The sequence below is a fragment of the Dryas octopetala genome, chromosome 7 (genome assembly GCF_963921425.1).
Source record: "Dryas octopetala chromosome 7, drDryOcto1.1, whole genome shotgun sequence".
In the NCBI taxonomy this organism is placed as follows: domain Eukaryota; kingdom Viridiplantae; phylum Streptophyta; class Magnoliopsida; order Rosales; family Rosaceae; genus Dryas; species Dryas octopetala.
The window spans coordinates 5,800,463-5,819,650 of record NC_141372.1 but is presented as its reverse complement, the minus strand read 5'-3'; the positions used below and the strand labels follow the sequence as shown (position 1 = coordinate 5,819,650).

Below are 19,188 nucleotides of genomic sequence, written 5' to 3'. Positions count from 1 at the left end.
TATATAGGTGTTGTGGTCGACTCTATTTTTATATAGGCTGTTCGCACTTGATAGGTTCAACCCAAATAAATTAAAAAAAAGAAAGAAGTGTGTCTTTCTAGTAGGGTCGCTCGGTACGGCCCGGCCCAATCAAGGGTTGCAGATAGGATCTAATAGCCCAAAAGAACCGGGCTCCGCTTGGATTTGAATCATTTGACCCACCATTGCATTTTGAACTTTCTTTTTAGGTCACATTTTGAATTTTAAAATTTAGGGATTAATATGAAATGCTTGTGTTTTTGGCCAAGATATGAAATGCATGTTTAAAAACTAGCTATATTTTATCTAGTTATGCATGTTTAAAAACTGATCGAAGAAAAACTAGCTATGCCTAGATATGAAATGCATGTTTAAAAACTAGCTATATTTTATCTAGTCTAGTTATGCTTAAGTACTTTTTAAACTATATATGCCTAGATATATTTTATCTAAGCATATATAGTTTAAAAATGGAAGAGAATATAACTGTTAGTTATGCATGTTTAAAAACTAGCTATATTTTATCTAGGCATATATAGTTTAAAAAGTATTTAAGCATAACTAAACTATCCTTGAATCGTTTAATTAATTTTGATATCGATAATGGTTTTGATATATAATGGAATTCAACAAATAAACGTGCAAAAGATTACATTCTAATATAGAAATAATCAATTCTCCAACAAATAATCTACAAATATTATTTCTTTGACAGTATTTATACGGAATATAATATTTTTTAAATGACAATTTCATCTTAATTTCTCAACAAAAATAAAACTGCGCTCAATTTCATGGATTACATTATAATCTAAAGTTGTTGTTAATTTGAAATCTATCAAATATAAAATATTACAATTTGATTAATCAATCAATAATTGATAATTACAACTCTCAAAAAAATAACTGATAATTACAAATTTTAATTTTTAATTACTACTCATAAAATTATGAGCTTACAGATTAAGATGACCACATTAAATCTCTCACTTTAGAGATAATAATGTACATTTTCTATAGCAGAAAAGATAATCGATCATAATGTAAACTTAAGAAAAAGATCGATAATGGATAATAACAAATCAATCTGATTTGAAATTTGAACTAGTCTTATATGCCTATATATAGAGCTACCAAACACACAAGTCACAACACACAATAAGACTCAGAGAATTGTTTAGTTTTTAGCATTCGGCCTTAACTTGGAAATATGATGAAGAGAGGAGTGATTGTTGCTGCTATATTTTTGCTGGCTTGCTCAAGCTTAACACAATGTTTAGCTCGTTATCATATTGAAGATGATGGTGGTGCTGCTGCAGCACCCAAATCAGCCCCCACGTGGCCATGGCATCATCCTCCAATTGATGGAAAGCTGCAAAAGTGTCTTGGAGATCTCGGAACTGCTAGAGGAAGTTGTGTTCCTGAGGTGGTCAAATCTTATTGGAGCTGCAAAAATGAAGTTCAGCCAGATTGTTGTAAGGCAATTCTAGAAGCTGAAGAAGATTGTTCCTCATACCTCTTCATGCGCTTCCACAACCCTTACTTCAACATGTGGATTAGGGAAGCTTGCTCTAACAGTGCAGCACCAGCACCACCATCAAAATAAATGTCACATTTCGATCAGTCTTATAGATTAGGCTGTTTTTTGCATTTCTTAGTGGTTACTATTAGATTTCAATAAAGTAACCTTAATTTTGTCACTAGTTAGAGTAGAACTTTTTAAGTTCTCATTTTGGTATTATTAATAAAAGCAAGATTAATTAATTTCTTCTTCGATCAGTTATATTCTCTTCCATTAACTTGTTTATGATGACATATATAATGCTTCACAATTGCTTAATTTAATTTGTTTAGACTAGCCGATCCAAGTTTTAAATTAATCACACTAGCTATCAGCTTGCATGCATTTCTTGATCTCACAGTGCTTATTGAGTTTACGTATATACGTTAAAATAATGCTCGATTTAGAACAAAGTTTATCCTTATTGGTAACTACATGAATTTTGAACTTATTAGGGGGCAAATTACATCATTTCTTAGAAACTCAAATGAACTTAATTATATCTATTTACATTAAAAAAAAAAAAAACCACTAATGAAAAAGAAAAAAGAAAAGTGTAAAGAGTATAAAAATTTCATTTGTTCATTCCACGTAGATGGGGAGAAAAAGAAATGGTTGTAAATTTCATATACTTTTAGTTAGTAGTTGCAATGCTAATAACAAAATTAGGTTCAATGTATTTATTATCCAGTTGTTTGCTCAAAAATGGGAATCATCAAATTTTTTTTATTTTTTTTTTTCTGTTTGCCAACACAATCTTCGTGGTTAATTGATTACATGGGTTTCATAAGATCGAGGTCACATATACCAAACTTAATTATTAGAAGCCTAGTGATTTTAGCTGTAACCTGAACTTTGACCTCAAAAGTTCTTCATTGAAGTAACAATAAGAGCTATTTTGATACATTTCCAAGATCAATTTAGCGCAAAAAATTTCAGGGCCAAATAAGAACAAAGGGCATACCTAAATTATTTCCAATATGAAATTATGTGAAATCAATGTGTGCACCAATTTACTTCGTTGGCCCTATATTGTACCAATATTATTCATTGTGTGCCTCAAATTATTAGACATGAGAGATCGGGAAAGAGAAGGAGAGTAGGGAAAAGAGAGAGAAGAAAGGAGAGGAAGAGAGGAGACTGAGAGGGAGAGAGAGAAAGAAAGGAAAAAAGGAAGACGATGATGGTGTCGACGGCGGGGCAGGTGGGAGGGTGGTGGCCGGGGTGGATTGGGGGTGAATCTAGTTTTTTTGTTTAACAATGTTATTCTATCATTAATTTTAATTTTTAATATGGGAAAACTTAGGTCCTCAGTTTCGAGGACATTCTCATTCTCAATACCAATTATCTTATAACATATGTCATTTCTTTTAAATAAGGTTATTTCATAATTTAATAATTGTTATTAATTTTTTAAAGTATTGACACATGTTATAAGATTATTGGTATAGGATGAGAAGGTCCTCAAAAGGCCTATAAGTTTTTTTATATTTTTTGTTCCATGTGGCATTATATTTTGCCTAGATGACATATTAATGTGGGGGTATTGATGATATATAAGTAAATAACAGCTCATTTAATGGTAACAAATGTATGAAATTGTATAGCAGAATAAACATTTTGGACCCAATAGTAAGATTTTAATACTAACTTGTAAATGCCACTTTAATTTTATACAGGTGTTGTGGTCGACTCTATTTTTATATAGGCTGTTCGCACTTGATAGGTTCCACCCAAAGAAATTTAAAAAAGAAAGAAGTGTGTCTTTCTAGTAGGGTCGCTCGGTACGGCCCGACCCAATCAAGGGTTCCAGATAGGATCTAATAGCCCAAAAGAACCGAGCTCCACTTGGATTTGAATCATTTGACCCACCATTACATTTTGAACTTTCTTTTTCTATCGGGTCACATTTTGAATTTTAAAATTTAAAATTTAGGGATTAATATGAAATGCATGTTGTGTTTTTGGCCAAGATATGAAATGCATGTTTAAGTTGATAAGGTACGTAGTTTTAAAAACTAGCTATATTCTATCTAGGCATATATAGTTTAAAAAGTACTTAAGCATAACTAAACTATCCTTGAATCGTTTAATTAATTTTGATATCAATAATGGTTTTGATATATAATGGAATTCAACAAATAAACGGGCAAAAGATTACATTCTAATATAGAAATAATCAATTCTCCAACAAATAATCTACAAATATTATTTCTTTGATGGTATTTATACAAAATATAATGTTGTTTAAATGACAATTTCATCTTTCTCAACAAAAAATAAAAATGCGCGCAATTTCATGGATTACATTATAATCGAAAGTTGTTGTTAATTTGAAATCTATCAAATATAAAATATTACAATTTGATTAATCAATCAATAATCGATAATCACAACTTTCAAAAAAAAAAACTGATAATTACAAATTATAGTTTTTAATTACTACTCATAAAATTATGAGCTTACAGATTAAGATGATCATATTTAATCTCTCACTTTAGAGATAATAATGCACATTTTCGATAACAGAAAAGATAATCATAATGTAAACTTATGAAAAAGATCGATAATGGATAATAACAAATCAATCTGATTTGAAATTTGAACTAGTCTTATATGCCTATATATAGAGCTACCAAACACACAAGTCACAACACACAATAAGACTCAGAGAATTGTTTAGTTTTTAGCATTCGGCCTTAACTTGGAAATATGATGAAGAGAGGAGTGATTGTTGCTGCTATATTTTTGCTGGCTTGCTCAAGCTTAACACAATGTTTAGCTCGTTATCATATTGAAGATGATGGTGGTGCTGCTGCAGCACCCAAATCAGCCCCCACGTGGCCATGGCATCATCCTCCAATTGATGGAAAGCTGCAAAAGTGTCTTGGAGATCTCGGAACTGCTAGAGGAAGTTGTGTTCCTGAGGTGGTCAAATCTTATTGGAGCTGCAAAAATGAAGTTCAGCCAGATTGTTGTAAGGCAATTCTAGAAGCTGAAGAAGATTGTTCCTCATACCTCTTCATGCGCTTCCACAACCCTTACTTCAACATGTGGATTAGGGAAGCTTGCTCTAACAGTGCAGCACCAGCACCACCATCAAAATAAATGTCACATTTCGATCAGTCTTATAGATTAGGCTGTCTTTTGCATTTCCTAGTGGTTACTATTAGATTTCAATAAAGTAACCTTTAATTTGTCACTAGTTAGAGTAGAACTTTTAAGTTCTCATTTAGGTTCTATTAATAAAAGCAAGATTAATTTCTTTTCAGTTATATTCTCTTTAATTTGTGGCTTCATAACTCCAATCTTGAGCTCACAATGCTTAACCAATTTACATATATATATTCTTTAGATTAATGCACGCTCAATTTAGAAAAAGTTTATCTTTATATATAGATAAACAACATTGATTTCGAACTTATTAAGGGGCAAATTACATATCATACATCATTTTTGAGAAACACAAATAATTAAACCTCTATCTACATAAAAAAAATAAAAAAAAGATCGGGTACAAATAATTTTCAGGAGCATTTGGTGATTTTGCCATTGTTATTTATTGTCCGCCTCAAATAATTAACGACGACATGTCGTTTGCATGTGCACCCTTAAAAGTCAAGCATTAACAGAGAAAGAGAAGTCATCGTCCGTGAGCACCCTGGACGAGTAGCCATCCCCGTCGCTGGCGTACGACGAGTAGTCTTCTTCCTCGCTATCCCTCTCTTTCAAGTGCTCGATCTTATCCACCGCCTCTCTCCAATCCCACCTTCGCTCGACGCTGCTCTCGCAGCAACACATCCCGATCTTGAGCAGCTTCAGCATCTCCCCTTCTCCATTCTTGGTCCCCTTCATCTCCTTATCGAAAACCTCCCCCGTCCACTCCTCCCTCACCACCGAGTTCACCCAGGCCGCCAGGTCCGAGTTCGCCCGCTTCCCGGTCAGGACCTCCAAGATGAGGATGCCCAGGCTCCAGACGTCGGTCTTTTTCGAGGTCCGGCCGAGTTGGCCCAACTCCGGGGACTTGTACGCGGCCATGTGCTTTTGGGCGTGGTCGCGGGAGATGACGGGGATGAGGGCGTACTCGCTGAGGAGAGGGGTGAAGCTCTGGTCGAGGAGGACGTTGGTGGACTTTAGGTGCCCATGGGGGACTCTGAGCCCCGGGAACTCTTTGTACAGGTACGCTAGGCCTCGAGCTACTCCTTTGATCATCATTAGGCGTGTTGGCCAGTCCAGTCCTGCTTCTCCGCCAGCCCTCTTTGCTGAAAAATCAAATAACTTTAGGTTTATGTTTAATATACCGAAAGAGATGCGGTTAACAATGTGATTAATTTACGAATTAGCACACCATGGAGATGAGTAGCCAAGCTTCCATTTGCAACGAAATCATGAACTGTTTGTGGATAAATCCACAAGGATTCAATGGCCAAACACAGACCAACACGTGGCACACCAGGTCCCATTTTTGCTCAGACTCTTTGATGATCAACTTGGTCAGACCCAGCCATCTATGTCATCATCTCAGCTTAGTAACGCCAACATTATGTACATATGAGATCGGCTCTTACCTCCGGGTTACCCATATCCGATCCGAACCGACATTGGGATTCACCAGGAATTCGAGAGATCATCTTTTTCGGCACCATCAGTTCGGCTCGGATCTGTAGATCATTTTTTTCCAGTCACACCTCGACCATTGGTTCGGCTCGGCCCGGCCCAATGACCGATCACGATCAGACGTGCTTCGACAATCTTGTCACCACCTGATCATCTCAACCATTGGTTCGGCTCGGCCCGGCCCAATGACCGATCACGATCAGACGTGCTTCGACAATCTTGTCAGCACCTGATCATCTCAACCATTGGTTCGGCTCGGCCCGGCCCAATGACCGATCACGATCAGACGTGCTTCGACAATCTTGTCACCACCTGATCATCTCAACCATTGGTTCGGCTCGGCCCGGACCAATGACCGATCACGATCAGACGTGCTTCGACAATCTTGTCAGCACCTGATCATCTCAACCATTGGTTCGGCTCGGCCCGGCCCAATGACCGATCACGATCAGACGTGCTTCGACAATCTTGTCAGCACCTGATCATCTCAACCATTGGTTCGGCTCGGCCCGGCCCAATGACCGATCACGATCAGACGTGCTTCGACAATCTTGTCACCACCTGATCATCTCAACCATTGGTTCGGCTCGGCCCGGACCAATGACCGATCACGATCAGACGTGCTTCGACAATCTTGTCACCACCTGATCATCTCAACCATTGGTTCGGCTCGGCCCGGACCAATGACCGATCACGATCAGACGTGGATCTCCACATCACCACATCAACTCAGTCCATTCCATTCCCAGTTCGGATCGGCTCGGCTTTGGTGATCGTCATCTCAGAACCTAGTTGCGGCCGGATTTCACTTGAGAGGATCACTGCACTACCTACCTAATCGGCTTGGCCGAATTGTCTAAATCCGATCCGATCACACATGGGTTTCACGTCTACACGTGAGGACATGTGTTCGGATCGGCTCGGCCTCCCACCGCCATCCTAAAGAAGATCACGTTGGGACGAACCGCCATACTCAAGTGCACCTGACGTGACTCTCTGACAGATAAGACATTCCAGCTCACAGCCATGACTATTGGGGCATTCCACCTGATCTTCCATCCTTGCATTCAATGCAGCATTGAATGCAAAGGAGGTGAGTAGCTGTGCATGCTACTAGTTATGACCGAACGCGTGGATCTCTCTCAGCCACTCAATCACATGCAGGTAACTTACTCTCCACACCTTCCCTTGTCTATATAAACCAACTTATATGCACAAAGCCAAAAATCCCCACCCATCCAGCCATCACAAAGCAAACACTTGCACAAACTTTGGCTTACAAAAAACACACTTGGACTTGCTGAGAATAAACCCAGAACATTTGCCTTATTCTTCCCATTCTCCCAAGTTCATCACATGTTCTTCCTCACTTCCATTCAAACACCATCAAACACACATCACTGACTTCATCATCGGAGCGTGTTTGGCTGGTACCACACCGGTCCATCTCCTTTGATCTTGTGTTTGTCTACAGGAAGATCTCAATCAACATCCACGTCATCATCCAGCAGGACTTCGGATCAGCCAGGTCACTACCCCTAAGTTGTTGTAACTTTCTTACGGAAATTTGCATCAACATGAACCAAGAGCTTTTCCTCCTTCCTATAATAAAAGGCAACAAGTGGGAGCAGATTTGGGTGTGACAACCTTCCAAGCCTTGTCATGTGATCATAAAAGTCCTCCTTCCCCACATTGTTCATCTGCCTAAACCTCTTCACAACCATGGCAGGATGCCCACTCAAAATACCTGCCTTGTAAGAAGATCCAAAGCTCCCACTGCCCAAAACCTCAGCTGGGGCCCTAAGCAGCTCTTGCAACTCAAACCTCTCTCTGTCCTTTCTCACAAAGTATAACTCCCCTCCTTTCTCACCATCCTTGAAGTCATCATCATTGGCTACTTGGGCCTCCATTCCATCTTTGTAATAGGGCGCTAGCTTGGGTTGGGCTTTTGTCTCTTGGTTGGATCGGGTTCGACGGGCCCGTTTTAAGATCATTGCTCCAATCATGCACAGTATGGCCACTGAGATAACTATGATGCCAACTATTACAAGGAGTCGCTTCTTTGAGTTCTTGCATGCGTCAAGGGGATTTCCACACAAGCCTTTGTTTCCTGTTAATTTAGTCAACAAAATCTCAGTTGCTAATAATGACATTAGATAGACGTGCTACCATTATTAGATCGATTCTATGTTGAGACCAGATATCAATGAAGAAGCTATCGCAATCTTCTTGTCAATATATTCCAATTTTTTATTAAATTCGCTTTCTTCTTCTCTAAATGTTTGAAAATTTTAAAATTGATATGAAATTAAAAATTGTATCTTTTTCATTAGTGAATTTAACCTTTAGACTCAATTCCCTAATTAATTCAAATAAGTAATCATTCGTATTTCAAAGTGAATATTAACAACAGTCATTCACGTTTGCATGAATGACTATGATCAATTGTTGCATGTCTAGATTTCCTAATGAGTTTCATGCACATCAATAGAAGGACAACAAAAGCAAGCTCTTACTAACAAAAAGAATAACCTAGCTTGCACATCAATCTGAGCATATTAGAAATTAAGCAAAAATCGTCAAATTCGTGAATTTACAGAATATTTATAAAAGTAAATGATATCTTAGGGTGACCGGAAAAAAGGGAAAAATGCAAAAGAGAATGGACAATAGGGCATTATTTATTAGCTAATGTTCTATTATAAGATACTCACGAGGCACAATACAAGATATTCACATTGTTAAACTATAAATTTAAATTACATATTTAGTCAAAAGTCAACTTAATCAATAATTCAGATTATAAGTGCATGTATTATATGAAAGGAAAACTTTATCGACTAATCAAAATGAGTTTACTTAATTACCTGCGAAAGCTCTTGCATCGGCCTTGCTGAGGGTTTTCGGAATAGGACCTTGAAACTGGTTATCTGCTAGATTTATCTCCTTCCATTCCCTTGGTTTAAAATCTGGTATCTTGCCACTGAACTGGTTCGCATGAAGGTCCAACTCCGAAAGCTTATCCGATGCAACCAGAGAACTCGGAATATTCCCCGTAAACTCATTTCGATCCAAATACACCTTCTTCAAACCACGCATGCCCTCGAAAGCGTCCTCCCGGATTTCACCGTTAAATTGGTTACCCGACAAGTACACGCCAATCAGCAAACTCAGTCTTTTCACATCTGGCAGTGGGCCCACAAAGCTGTTGTTTATGAAGCCTATGGACCGCAGGGCCGGCAGGTCCATGAGCGTGTCTATGTCGATCAGGCCCATCAGGCCCACGTTGTGTAGGCCCAGCCCATATACGTACCCGTTCTTGTCGCATAACACACCGAACCAATTGCTGTGGCTGCCGTTGCAGGGGTTGGGATTGGTGGATTTGTTCCAGTTGTTGAGCGCCGTGTCGTTTGAGAGGAGGGCCTTGAACTTGAGGAGGGTGTCGGCTTCGCTAGCAGCAGACGACGACACAAAACATAGTAATAACAACAAAAACGACATGAAAAGCAAAAGCCAGTGATGATCATCATAGGCTTTGCTGCGAGCCATGTTGTGGGTGCATAAGATTGAAAGTGATGAAATGGGGTTTGGAAGAAGAAGGAAATGGAGGAGATTAATGGTGTTGGAGAGTACAAATAAGTGTTGATTGGGTGCGAGAATGACAAGGTTGGTGATGAGCTGGCATGGGTGAATGAGAGCCGGCGATGTTATACATTCTTTCTTCTTTAATAATTATTAGATTTCATTCTTAAATGTGTGATTTTTTATTGTTTTTGTAAGTAGCTTGGTGTATGTGTGCTGTTATGTTGCGATCATCTTTTGTTCTTGTTAATGGTGATGGGGGAGTTTCATTGTTGGCTCAGCCGACTTTATCTTATGATAACAACGATAATATCACTTTCATATATAGCATTATATACTTCATATATACGTGCTATACCATTATTTACTGAGCTAGGTAATAATATATGTGTGGTAGGCTAATTATGAGCTAGATTGAGATTCCATTAATGTGTTGGCCATGAAAGCCCGTCCATTTATTCCTACTCATTCACATAGGTCTTTCATGAACTTTCAACTATTGGGGGAGCTAGTTAACGTACCCATGAAAAATTGAAAAGATATATGACACTTAATTGGACCATGTTTATACAGCCCCAAGTGCATGTTTTGTAATTTGCTTAAGTAGGTACGTAGTTGCATTTTGGGTTGTGCTTGTCTTATAGAGAATGGGTAATATTGTAGACTACTGCAGACCTTTTCTTGTAGAATAATCATTGACTCCTTACCTATAAAGAGTAATCCTCTCCACAAGTCAACTGCAATTTGACATCAGATTCCAATACGTACTCCATTTCTCAGCGGGTGGAATCAATTAACCACCCTTATTTCAACTTAATTAAATTATCAGATCGATGTACGTGAATTCAGAAGTGTGAATCTTAATTGTTCGATCTTTTCAACACATATATCATGAACAATATATAAGTAATAACCACATATATAGCTTGTTCTTGTGGTGTTGTGGAGCCGACTGGTTTCGGATGGTATATATATATATGGCCGGATAGGTATTGAGCAGCGCATGATAGGCCGGAGTTCACATGTACGTATATGCATGATAGCTATCATGCACATACACTTACTATTCAAAACTTGGTATCATATATATATATATATATATATATATATATATATATATACCATATATTATGACAGCTATTATGATATTGAACTTGTAAGGCCGGAGTTCACGTGCACTTACACTTACTTCTCTAACTTGGTAGCATGATAGCTATATATCATGGTACGTAGTAAGTGATATAGTATGATACCAAGTTTGAATAGTAAGTAATACATAATTATTTGCCAAATTAATTTGGTCTTTATAGTTTAAGGCAAATTTTACCAAAGTTTTTATAATTTTAATTGTGTCAATTTTACTCTTGTAGTTTTTAATGATTGCAATTGAAAGATACATGAATCAGTCAACTTTTTTAGTTGGAGAATTAAGATCTATATATATAAATTTTAAAGCTAGCTCCTTTCTCAATGAAATTAAGCATGAAAATTTGAGATGAAATGAGATAAATGAAGTTTAGGATGCAAGGTATTGTCCATTTGTGCACACATTAATTGATGCCTATATATGAAGGAAAGTTTTGATTGCAGGAACTGGCCGGCGGATTGTAGCCTTGTAGGAGCCTTGTAGGCGCATGTTTTACAGTTTTAGGACGCAGGGACTTCTTTTCTTTCTTCTTGGTGGGTGCAGTCACACGGTGTTGAACCCATAACTCCCAAAGAGTTCACGTGTGGTTGATTGTATTGATACCATAATTAACTAGTAGTTTAAGTACCACTCTCTCATTTCCATTCTCTGAATTTGCCACATGTACAATTAATATCATATCATCAGTGATTCCTTTTATATATTAATTAGAATAAGCAACTTAATTAAGAAACGAATATAAATTATTGGCATGGCAAATAGAAAGCAACTCCATCTCTTTCAGCACATCTGTATTCTTCACTTCAATTCATTGAAACCTCTAGTACAGGGCAAAGAGCTAGCTACAACTTGATCGATCACGAGAAAAAGCAAGCAATCTTGCCTTTTCTTTTCCAACTCCATCTCACCCTTTTCAAACCTCATGCATATTCATTACTTCTTCGTGGTTACCGCTCAGCTGGCATTAATGGTTAGATTTTACAACAAACGCGTGTCTACAAACAAGCCGTACGTCCAAGTGGCACTCAAGTGAGTTCTGAATACTTTTCATTTTCGTAGAGAAAAACTCATAGTTAGAATTTAAAGTCAAGTAATATCAAAATAAGTATTAACTATTAAGTACATAATATATTCATTTCCAAAAGAAATTAGCATGAAATTCAAATAGTTTCACAACCACCATGCAAATACACAAACACCCTCTCTCTTTTACCACCTTTTTTAGTTCTTTAATTAACCCTTAATTTGATCATTAAAGCTTTTCCACTTTTGATGAAATTAGTTTCATAAGTAAGTCACCAAATTACATTAACTAATTAAAAGGGATATCACCCTTCATCAAATGTCAAGCAACACCTCGATCTCTCGATCACTCTTTCTTTCCTTGCATTGACACAAATTTTTCTCACACATATACACTATTACTCCAAACCAACCCCATGAACCTCTCCACCACTCCACCCAACACCCACATCCACATCCAACCCAAGGACGACCCGACCCGACCCGACCTCCCCTTCCTCCTCCACCCCTCGGACGAGCTCTCCAACTTTAGGTTCAGCCTCAAATGGTGCGCACTCGACCACTCCACCTGCCACGGAAAACTCATCTCCTACTTCACCTTCACCCTCCTAACCCTCCTGGTCCCCATCCTCACCTCCCTCTGCATCCAAGTCCCTCCCGAGGACCCCACCCAGCTCAATAAGCTCGTCCAGCTTCCCGAGTCCGGCCTAGCCGGGCTCGGGTTCTACACCCTCTCTAGGTTCTTCAGGCGTTACGGCCTGAAGCAACTCCTCTTTCTCGACGGACTGGGAGACGACTCATCCTCAGTCCGTCGAGGATACACCCGCGAGCTGGACAAGGCCTTCAAGAGCCTGGCGTGCATACTGTTGCCCTCGTTTTTCATCGAGTTCGCTCACAAGATCATGTTCTTCTCCACCGTAAAAGTTTCGCTGCCTTGTATCGGCCCGGGGGTCCCACTGAACTCCGTTGTGTTTGTTCTGGTTTTGGCCTCGTGGGTTTATCGGACCGGGGTGTTCTTGCTGGTTTGTGTTATGTTTCGGTTGACGTGCGAGCTCCAGATACTGAGGTTCGAAGGGCTGCATAAGTTCTTTGAGGGGTGTCAGTCCGAATCCAGCGTCATATTTCAGGCATGGTGTCAAATTTTCATATAATTTCTTTCGATAATGATATTTTTTATTAATTTCATATACGTACATTATTAACTTATATATTTCATAACAACTTAAACTTTTAGGATTCAATAATCACATGAACAAAATCATAATTTCAAAATGTATTGGGATAAACTTACTAAATTAGGGGGTGGTCTAGGGTTGTGATTAAAAAAAATATATATATATATATATTATATGGTCAGAATAGCTCTTAATGTTCCGTCACTTAAAATTGTCTAATATGATATGAAAATTTTAATCCTATGAGGTTTTGGGTTCAAAACTTTCATCACCTATCCTCTCGATCTTCTCGGTTAACATGTTAATCTTATAGGGTAGGACTGCACCCAAACTATATATATGCATTTAGCAATCTCTCTCTATATGCATAATCAACTCCATGTGGAGTATTAGCTTTATATACATAGCCGGATAACTCGTTCCCCAATAATTTAATTAAGTTTTTGGGATTTTGTTATTGTCTTACATTTTTTGCCTTCCATTAATATAAGATATATTACTTTGATTTCAGGAGCATATAAGAATAAGAAAGCAATTGTGGGTTACGAGCCATAGGTACAGATTCTTCATCATTGGTTGCTTGGTGACCATCACTGTCAGTCAATTTGGGGCCTTGTTTCTGGTTTTGGCATCCAAGACGGAGAAGACTTTCCTAAACTCTGGTGATCTTGTGGTTTGCTCTGCTGTGGAGCTTAGTGGGTTGTTCTTGTGCTTGATGGAGGCAGCAAGAATAACGCATAGAGCTCAAGGAATTGTGGCAATTGCGACAAGATGGCACATGCTCTTGACTTGTTCATCTGCTGCTGGATTAGAGCATGGAAAAGGCCAGCAGAACCTAGCTGAGGCTAATGGATGTTGTGGAGAGAGTGACTCTCATAATTCATCCAACAATTCAACTTCAATTTCTCCACAACACCCTTCCTCATTCCAAACTAGGCAAGCTCTAGGTTGGTATATTACTTCCTATCATCTTAAACGAAAACTCGGAATTAATGTGTGCAATTACTTGTAAACCATACGAATCAATAAATCTGACTGTTTTTGTACTTTGTTTGTGCAGTGTCATATCTACAACACAACAATGGCGGGATCACGCTGTTTGGGTTTGCGCTTGATCGGGGACTGCTTCACACACTGTTCGCATTTGAGTTCTCTCTGGTTCTGTGGGTACTTAGTAAAGTGGTTGTTTTGTCTTGATTAATTAAGCTGGTAATTACATTTTTAGTCCAATTAACTCCTTTCTGGGTAGGAGCTAGCTAGGTTTTGCATGTTCCTTCAAATAAAATGCATAGGAATAAATAAGGGAGCACATTTTTATTTCATGTAAAAAATTATGTTTGTGGACCCGCTCTGTGAGAGAATTGTAAACAGGAAAAAGGTTGGAGAAAAAAAGAGTTAAACTTACTCTTTTTCTAGAATGGCAGATTAACCTTGCTCTTTAAAGTAGACAGATTGGACTATAACACGGTTAACGCCAAAGAGAGCAAGGACCACTCTCATCAACACTAAACTGGTCTTCAACAGGCAAACAGCACAGTAATGAAGAAACCTCCAATGTTGCATTTAGCATTTTATGGTAAATTTTAACATCAAACTCTTAACCTTTAAATATTCACATTCCATTAAAATATTCACATCCAGAAAGAAAAAAAATAAATAAAAAGGATAGAGAAAAACTACTCACATCCTCGGACAAGGTGATGGAACTGGTCAAGAGTCTTGACAATATCTCCAAGGCATGCAATAACACGGTCCCCTTGGCGCCTAACAAAATCAGTTTGGAGGTCCTTGGTGCTCTTTCCATCAGCAGCCACATTTTCCGCCTTCTCAGTAACAATAGCACGGATTAGTTCTGCATTTTCACGCAATTTCATAGCCATCATTTGCTCCTGTTCTTCAATGCTGATTGCCTCTTCTTTTATTGGACTATTTTTATGTTTTTTCTTCGCACAGCTTTTCTGAAGCTTTTCTCCTGCCAGGCTCTTCAGAGGAATTTCTTCTTCTGAGCAGCTTACCACAGGTTTTTCTTCTGCAAGGGTTTCATGAGGCTTTTCTACTGCACAGCTTCTAACTGAATTTTCTATTGGACAGCTTTTCTGACGTGTTGACCGACACCTTTTCCTCTTGGGCTCTAATCATACAGGACAGTTATAAGAACAGAGCTGGTGATGATGTATAGCACCAAGGCTTTCACAAGCAAACTACTTGTTATGCTGTTTAATGGCTTCAAGCACAAAAACAATTAAACCATATTTACCATTCATTTACTTACCCATTACTCAAAAGTCAGCACAACTTATGCAGTTGTACTATCAAAATGATCTAACCGTTTTCACAACACAAACTCAGCCCTTAAACCTTTCAAAATATCCCCCACTAACTAGTAAGTGGATGTACATATCTTAGCTGACATAAGTCACAACTTCCACATGTTTCCAAAATATTCATGCATGACAGCATTCTTCCTTTAAGATTCAAGTCTCAGTTTGTGTTCCATAGCTTGTTATGTAACCCGAACTGGTTATGGAGAAAACTTATTCACCTATAAACATCATAGACAAAGTAAACAAGAAACTTTCCAGTTCTATTTACTATTTGGCTTTTATATGTCCTACATTTATCAATAATAAAGACTATGTTTCCTATCAGAAAAATAATAAAGATTATGTTCTGCTATAAAGTTTAAAGTCCATAGAATATCCATTATTAAGAGTAACTTACGAGCAACATATATAACATCATACTATATGAAGCAGGTTAGATCTGACCCTCCCGCTTCATTGATCATCTTCCCAAATAATGAGATGATTTAGGAGGGCATACTTTAAACGTAAACATCCGTACGGCCATTAATGATGCCAAGACAAAATCATTGCAGAGGTAAATGCATTGAATGACAACTCACATATAATTCTAGAGTTATCACCCCTCTCTTGTAATTTTTCAAGTCGGTTGCACATCAATTAATGTTTCATTTCCTAGATTTGACTTTATATTTCCACTCCTTTTTCTTTTGGTTCGCATTGCAGCTAGGTTCAGTTTCTCATGCTTCTATGTGAGTGTTTCACAATGTTATTTGCCTTTCAATACTGTAAGTCAGAAGTGTTTCCAAAGGTAAAGGACTGAAGCACACAGTGTACGTGCTTTCACAAAGGTGCTTGAAAGGATTAGACCCCAAGCACACAGCTTCTGTGCTTGCGTGTCTGCCTCTCTGCACATGCACCTGCAAACAAACCGGAGGCTGAGTTGAGTGTATATATGACTCAGCGAATCAGTCACGGGAAATTTAGGATTCGAATAGGCCAAACCTGAGCCTACCAAACCCCGTTTCAGCTAAGAGTAGTGTGATCAAACTCCATTTTGTAAGTGAAAGGAAATAAAATGACCGTCTCAAATCTAGAAAGGTTAAGTAAAAGACATTTGCAATACTGTATGGTGTAAGACAAAAAAGGCATGGTAAACCCTTCTTTCTTGAATTTGCAATATATATACATATACATATACATGCATGCATACGTACGTACGTTAATTAACTGTTTCCCTTATTGCTTTCAGGAGTTCTTAAGCCGAATATCACAAGTTTCCTCTTAATGATGAGGCATTAAAGCGATAATCCTAATATTTAGAGAGGTCTCATTGTCATAAGTTTGTTCCAATTAAGTTCCAAATGCAACCCACCCCCTGATCATATATTTCTGCCGGCACAACAGAAAAGAAAATGCAAAATAAACAGGCAATTGATAACTAAAATTGACAATTACCAAGTAATCACAAAGCACTAAATTGCACATAAACATCCACAAATACCATTTTGGGAGGCACCACAAGGCACTCAATAACAATTCAATATCAATACAAATTTCCTATTGGAGTTGGAAAACAAGCATACCTGGCTCTGCAACGAAATCGGGCATGTCAGCCTCGGCCTCAGCTTCCGGGTCACTATCTGGGTCTGGGTCTGTATCCGACTGGTTCTCCTGCACCCTCACATAACTATCAATGGCTTTGAACAACTCATGATCAAAATTCTCAGGAAGCCCCAGCTGCTTTCTCCTTCCAATTCCCAAATCCCAATACGACTCAGCTCCGGACTGCGACTCCCATTGCTTGATACTGTTGTACTCATCACGCAAAGCGTCCCACTTTCGGCGATACTGATTCAAAGACCGCGATACGCCCAAAGCAGTGCAATTCTCAGCTATAATCGTCCATTTCTGAAAGCTCGAGAACGCTTTCAGACAATCGGCTTCAACAGCAGCTACCTCATTCACGAGAATGAGTGCGTCCGTTGCTGTCCAGTCTGGTGCCACTTGCGAACGCGTACTGCGTCTGTTGCCCGATACTCGCTGCGATCGCTTCAACTCGGACAGGCTTTCTTCTCCTTCCATTTTTTCGATTTTTACTCTTACGCTGAGAAATTAGGGGTGGTCGGAATTGAATCGAGTTACCGGAGAGCCGTTTCGACCTCAACGCCGATCGATCGCTGGCATGGAGCCTCTCTAAGCCTCAGAGCTATGCTCATCACTGCAAAACCCTAACAACAATGGTCGATTTCGATGCCCCCTTCTCACTGGTGCAAGCCCTCAACATAATGACATTTTTCAGTTTTTTTTAGTGCCTAATGCCATTTTTCAGTTTTGTAATATTATTCGTAACGAAAAAATAAATTTGTCTCTTTGTCGTTCTTATCTTTTATATTTTAAAACAAATAAATATATAAATAAAAAAATATCATTTTATTATTTTGTAATCTAAACTCTTTAACATTAATTATTCGGTAATCAAACCTTTGATTTAAATATCTAAAGTTCGTTAGTGAAAAAACAATTATCTAAAAAGTTCAATTTAAATCAACTAATAACTAATTATGTTAAACTTAAAATTGATATAGAACTCAAAGTTGAGCTTAAGATAAGACTAAGTTGAAGTATATCATATGTAATAAAAAAAATTAAGACATTAGAGTATACACTTGTTATATAAAAGTTTTACTTAATAAGTTGTTATGAAAATCAATCCATCAATCTAATTTATTAATAATATGTAAATTAGATTTTTGTAATTTTTCGTATGTCTACAATTCTGTGAAGTATGAGCATGACACAAATAATAATACGACGCATATGAGTCACGTCATCTTTATTCAAATTATGTTTACGTCATACCACATATGGCGAATAATTTAAACTTTACGTAATTTATATGAATTGTCGTAAAATTTATGTCAGACTTGACACATACATGTAATGTATAAATACAACTGAGTACTACAATTTTTCTCTCACCTAAATTTAATTAATGTCCACATCAAGATTCACAATCAAATCTCTCGTATAAGTAAATAAACAGACACAAACAGATAGAAAATCTTAAGAATACCTCAACCACGTATCATGTAACACATTATCCTCTACCATATACCCCATTACCTTTGATGGATAGAAACCTTTCAAAGCCTTCCAACCTCGTACCATATCACATTATCCTCTTTATCTTCTCACTCCCTCCATAGCTTTGTACTTGGCTCTACCGATTTGGGTTTTGGAGCAATCTTGGATTCTAGGGAGGGACTCTAAATATCAAAATTGCAAATGCCCCCACAATCATACCTCATTACCCCATTCTTTTTAAGCCCTTTCAACTCAATTTCCATATTTGAAAAGCCCTCTAAAAGCTTTCACCTTGCCACTCATTAGAATTGAAATCCTACAAAGAACGTGTGGACCAAATTCAGGTCAAGTACGTTGGGTGGAAATTGAAAGCTTGGAATTGGAAATTGGAATCTTGGCCACCCAATCCGGACCAAAACCAAAAGCACGAGCCTAGCTGGCAATTGCCTAAGTCTAAATCTACCAAACAAAGGAGGTTTGGGTCCGGAGTAGCGTCTAGATTCATTGAACCAAATTATTTGTTTGTCTTCTTGACGTCAATGACACAACCGATTTTGTGGTACAGGCAGTGGCAATAACTGCACTAATTAATTAAAGATTGCACTGCGGAAAACGTTGACAGATGTAAAACCTGTCCAGGTTCAATGAACCTCAACAACTTGTAAGTTTTACGTT

At 38.1% G+C, this 19,188-nt stretch overlaps 5 protein-coding genes across 5 annotated transcripts; 3 read left to right on the top strand and 2 right to left on the bottom strand.

The window, feature by feature from the left end:
* Positions 1-1,228: 1,228 nt before the first annotated feature.
* On the top strand, positions 1,229-1,624 carry LOC147278954 (uncharacterized). Its single transcript, XM_086250287.1, has one exon. It carries the CDS (start codon positions 1,229-1,231, stop codon positions 1,622-1,624), a length of 396 nt encoding a protein of 131 aa, XP_086106413.1.
* Positions 1,625-4,291: 2,667 nt separating this feature from the next.
* LOC147278953 (uncharacterized) lies at positions 4,292-4,687 on the top strand. The gene has a single exon (XM_086250286.1). The coding sequence runs from the start codon at positions 4,292-4,294 to the stop codon at positions 4,685-4,687; it is 396 nt and encodes a 131-aa protein (XP_086106412.1).
* A 347-nt stretch (positions 4,688-5,034) lies between these two features.
* LOC147278952 (Leucine-rich repeat protein kinase family protein) lies at positions 5,035-9,762 on the bottom strand. The gene is made up of 4 exons (XM_086250284.1): positions 9,064-9,762; positions 7,780-8,306; positions 5,928-5,973; positions 5,035-5,841 (listed from the first exon to the last, which is right to left on the bottom strand). Exons 1-4 carry the CDS (start codon positions 9,743-9,745, stop codon positions 5,198-5,200), a joined length of 1,899 nt encoding a protein of 632 aa, XP_086106410.1. The 5' UTR covers positions 9,746-9,762; the 3' UTR covers positions 5,035-5,197.
* A 2,552-nt stretch (positions 9,763-12,314) lies between these two features.
* LOC147278951 (Ras guanine nucleotide exchange factor K) lies at positions 12,315-14,527 on the top strand. Its single transcript, XM_086251750.1, has 3 exons — positions 12,315-13,075; positions 13,635-14,070; positions 14,184-14,527. The coding sequence occupies exons 1-3, from the start codon at positions 12,365-12,367 to the stop codon at positions 14,318-14,320; spliced, it is 1,284 nt and encodes a 427-aa protein (XP_086107876.1). The 5' UTR covers positions 12,315-12,364; the 3' UTR covers positions 14,321-14,527.
* Positions 14,528-14,660: 133 nt separating this feature from the next.
* LOC147278950 (sequence-specific DNA binding transcription factor) lies at positions 14,661-17,908 on the bottom strand. The gene is made up of 2 exons (XM_086251751.1): positions 17,013-17,908; positions 14,661-15,254 (listed from the first exon to the last, which is right to left on the bottom strand). The coding sequence occupies exons 1-2, from the start codon at positions 17,509-17,511 to the stop codon at positions 14,800-14,802; spliced, it is 954 nt and encodes a 317-aa protein (XP_086107877.1). The 5' UTR covers positions 17,512-17,908; the 3' UTR covers positions 14,661-14,799.
* Positions 17,909-19,188: the final 1,280 nt, after the last annotated feature.

Bases quoted from the DNA above. Each gene is read 5' to 3' on its own strand.
- LOC147278953 (XM_086250286.1), top strand. From the start codon at position 4,292: ATGATGAAGAGAGGAGTGATTGTTGCTGCTATATTTTTGCTGGCTTGC.
- LOC147278951 (XM_086251750.1), top strand. From the start codon at position 12,365: ATGAACCTCTCCACCACTCCACCCAACACCCACATCCACATCCAACCC. The intron at 13,076-13,634 runs GCATGGTGTCAA...CTTTGATTTCAG, and splicing joins AATCCAGCGTCATATTTCAG to GAGCATATAAGAATAAGAAA. The intron at 14,071-14,183 runs GTTGGTATATTA...TTGTTTGTGCAG, and splicing joins CCAAACTAGGCAAGCTCTAG to TGTCATATCTACAACACAAC.
- LOC147278952 (XM_086250284.1), bottom strand. From the start codon at position 9,745: ATGGCTCGCAGCAAAGCCTATGATGATCATCACTGGCTTTTGCTTTTC. The intron at 5,974-7,779 runs GTTCATGTTGAT...TATCCACAAACA, and splicing joins GGAAGGAGGAAAAGCTCTTG to GTTCATGATTTCGTTGCAAA. The intron at 5,842-5,927 runs GTGTGCTAATTC...TTGATTTTTCAG, and splicing joins CTTGGCTACTCATCTCCATG to CAAAGAGGGCTGGCGGAGAA.
- LOC147278954 (XM_086250287.1), top strand. From the start codon at position 1,229: ATGATGAAGAGAGGAGTGATTGTTGCTGCTATATTTTTGCTGGCTTGC.
- LOC147278950 (XM_086251751.1), bottom strand. From the start codon at position 17,511: ATGGAAGGAGAAGAAAGCCTGTCCGAGTTGAAGCGATCGCAGCGAGTA. The intron at 15,255-17,012 runs GTATGCTTGTTT...CTGTATGATTAG, and splicing joins CGATTTCGTTGCAGAGCCAG to AGCCCAAGAGGAAAAGGTGT.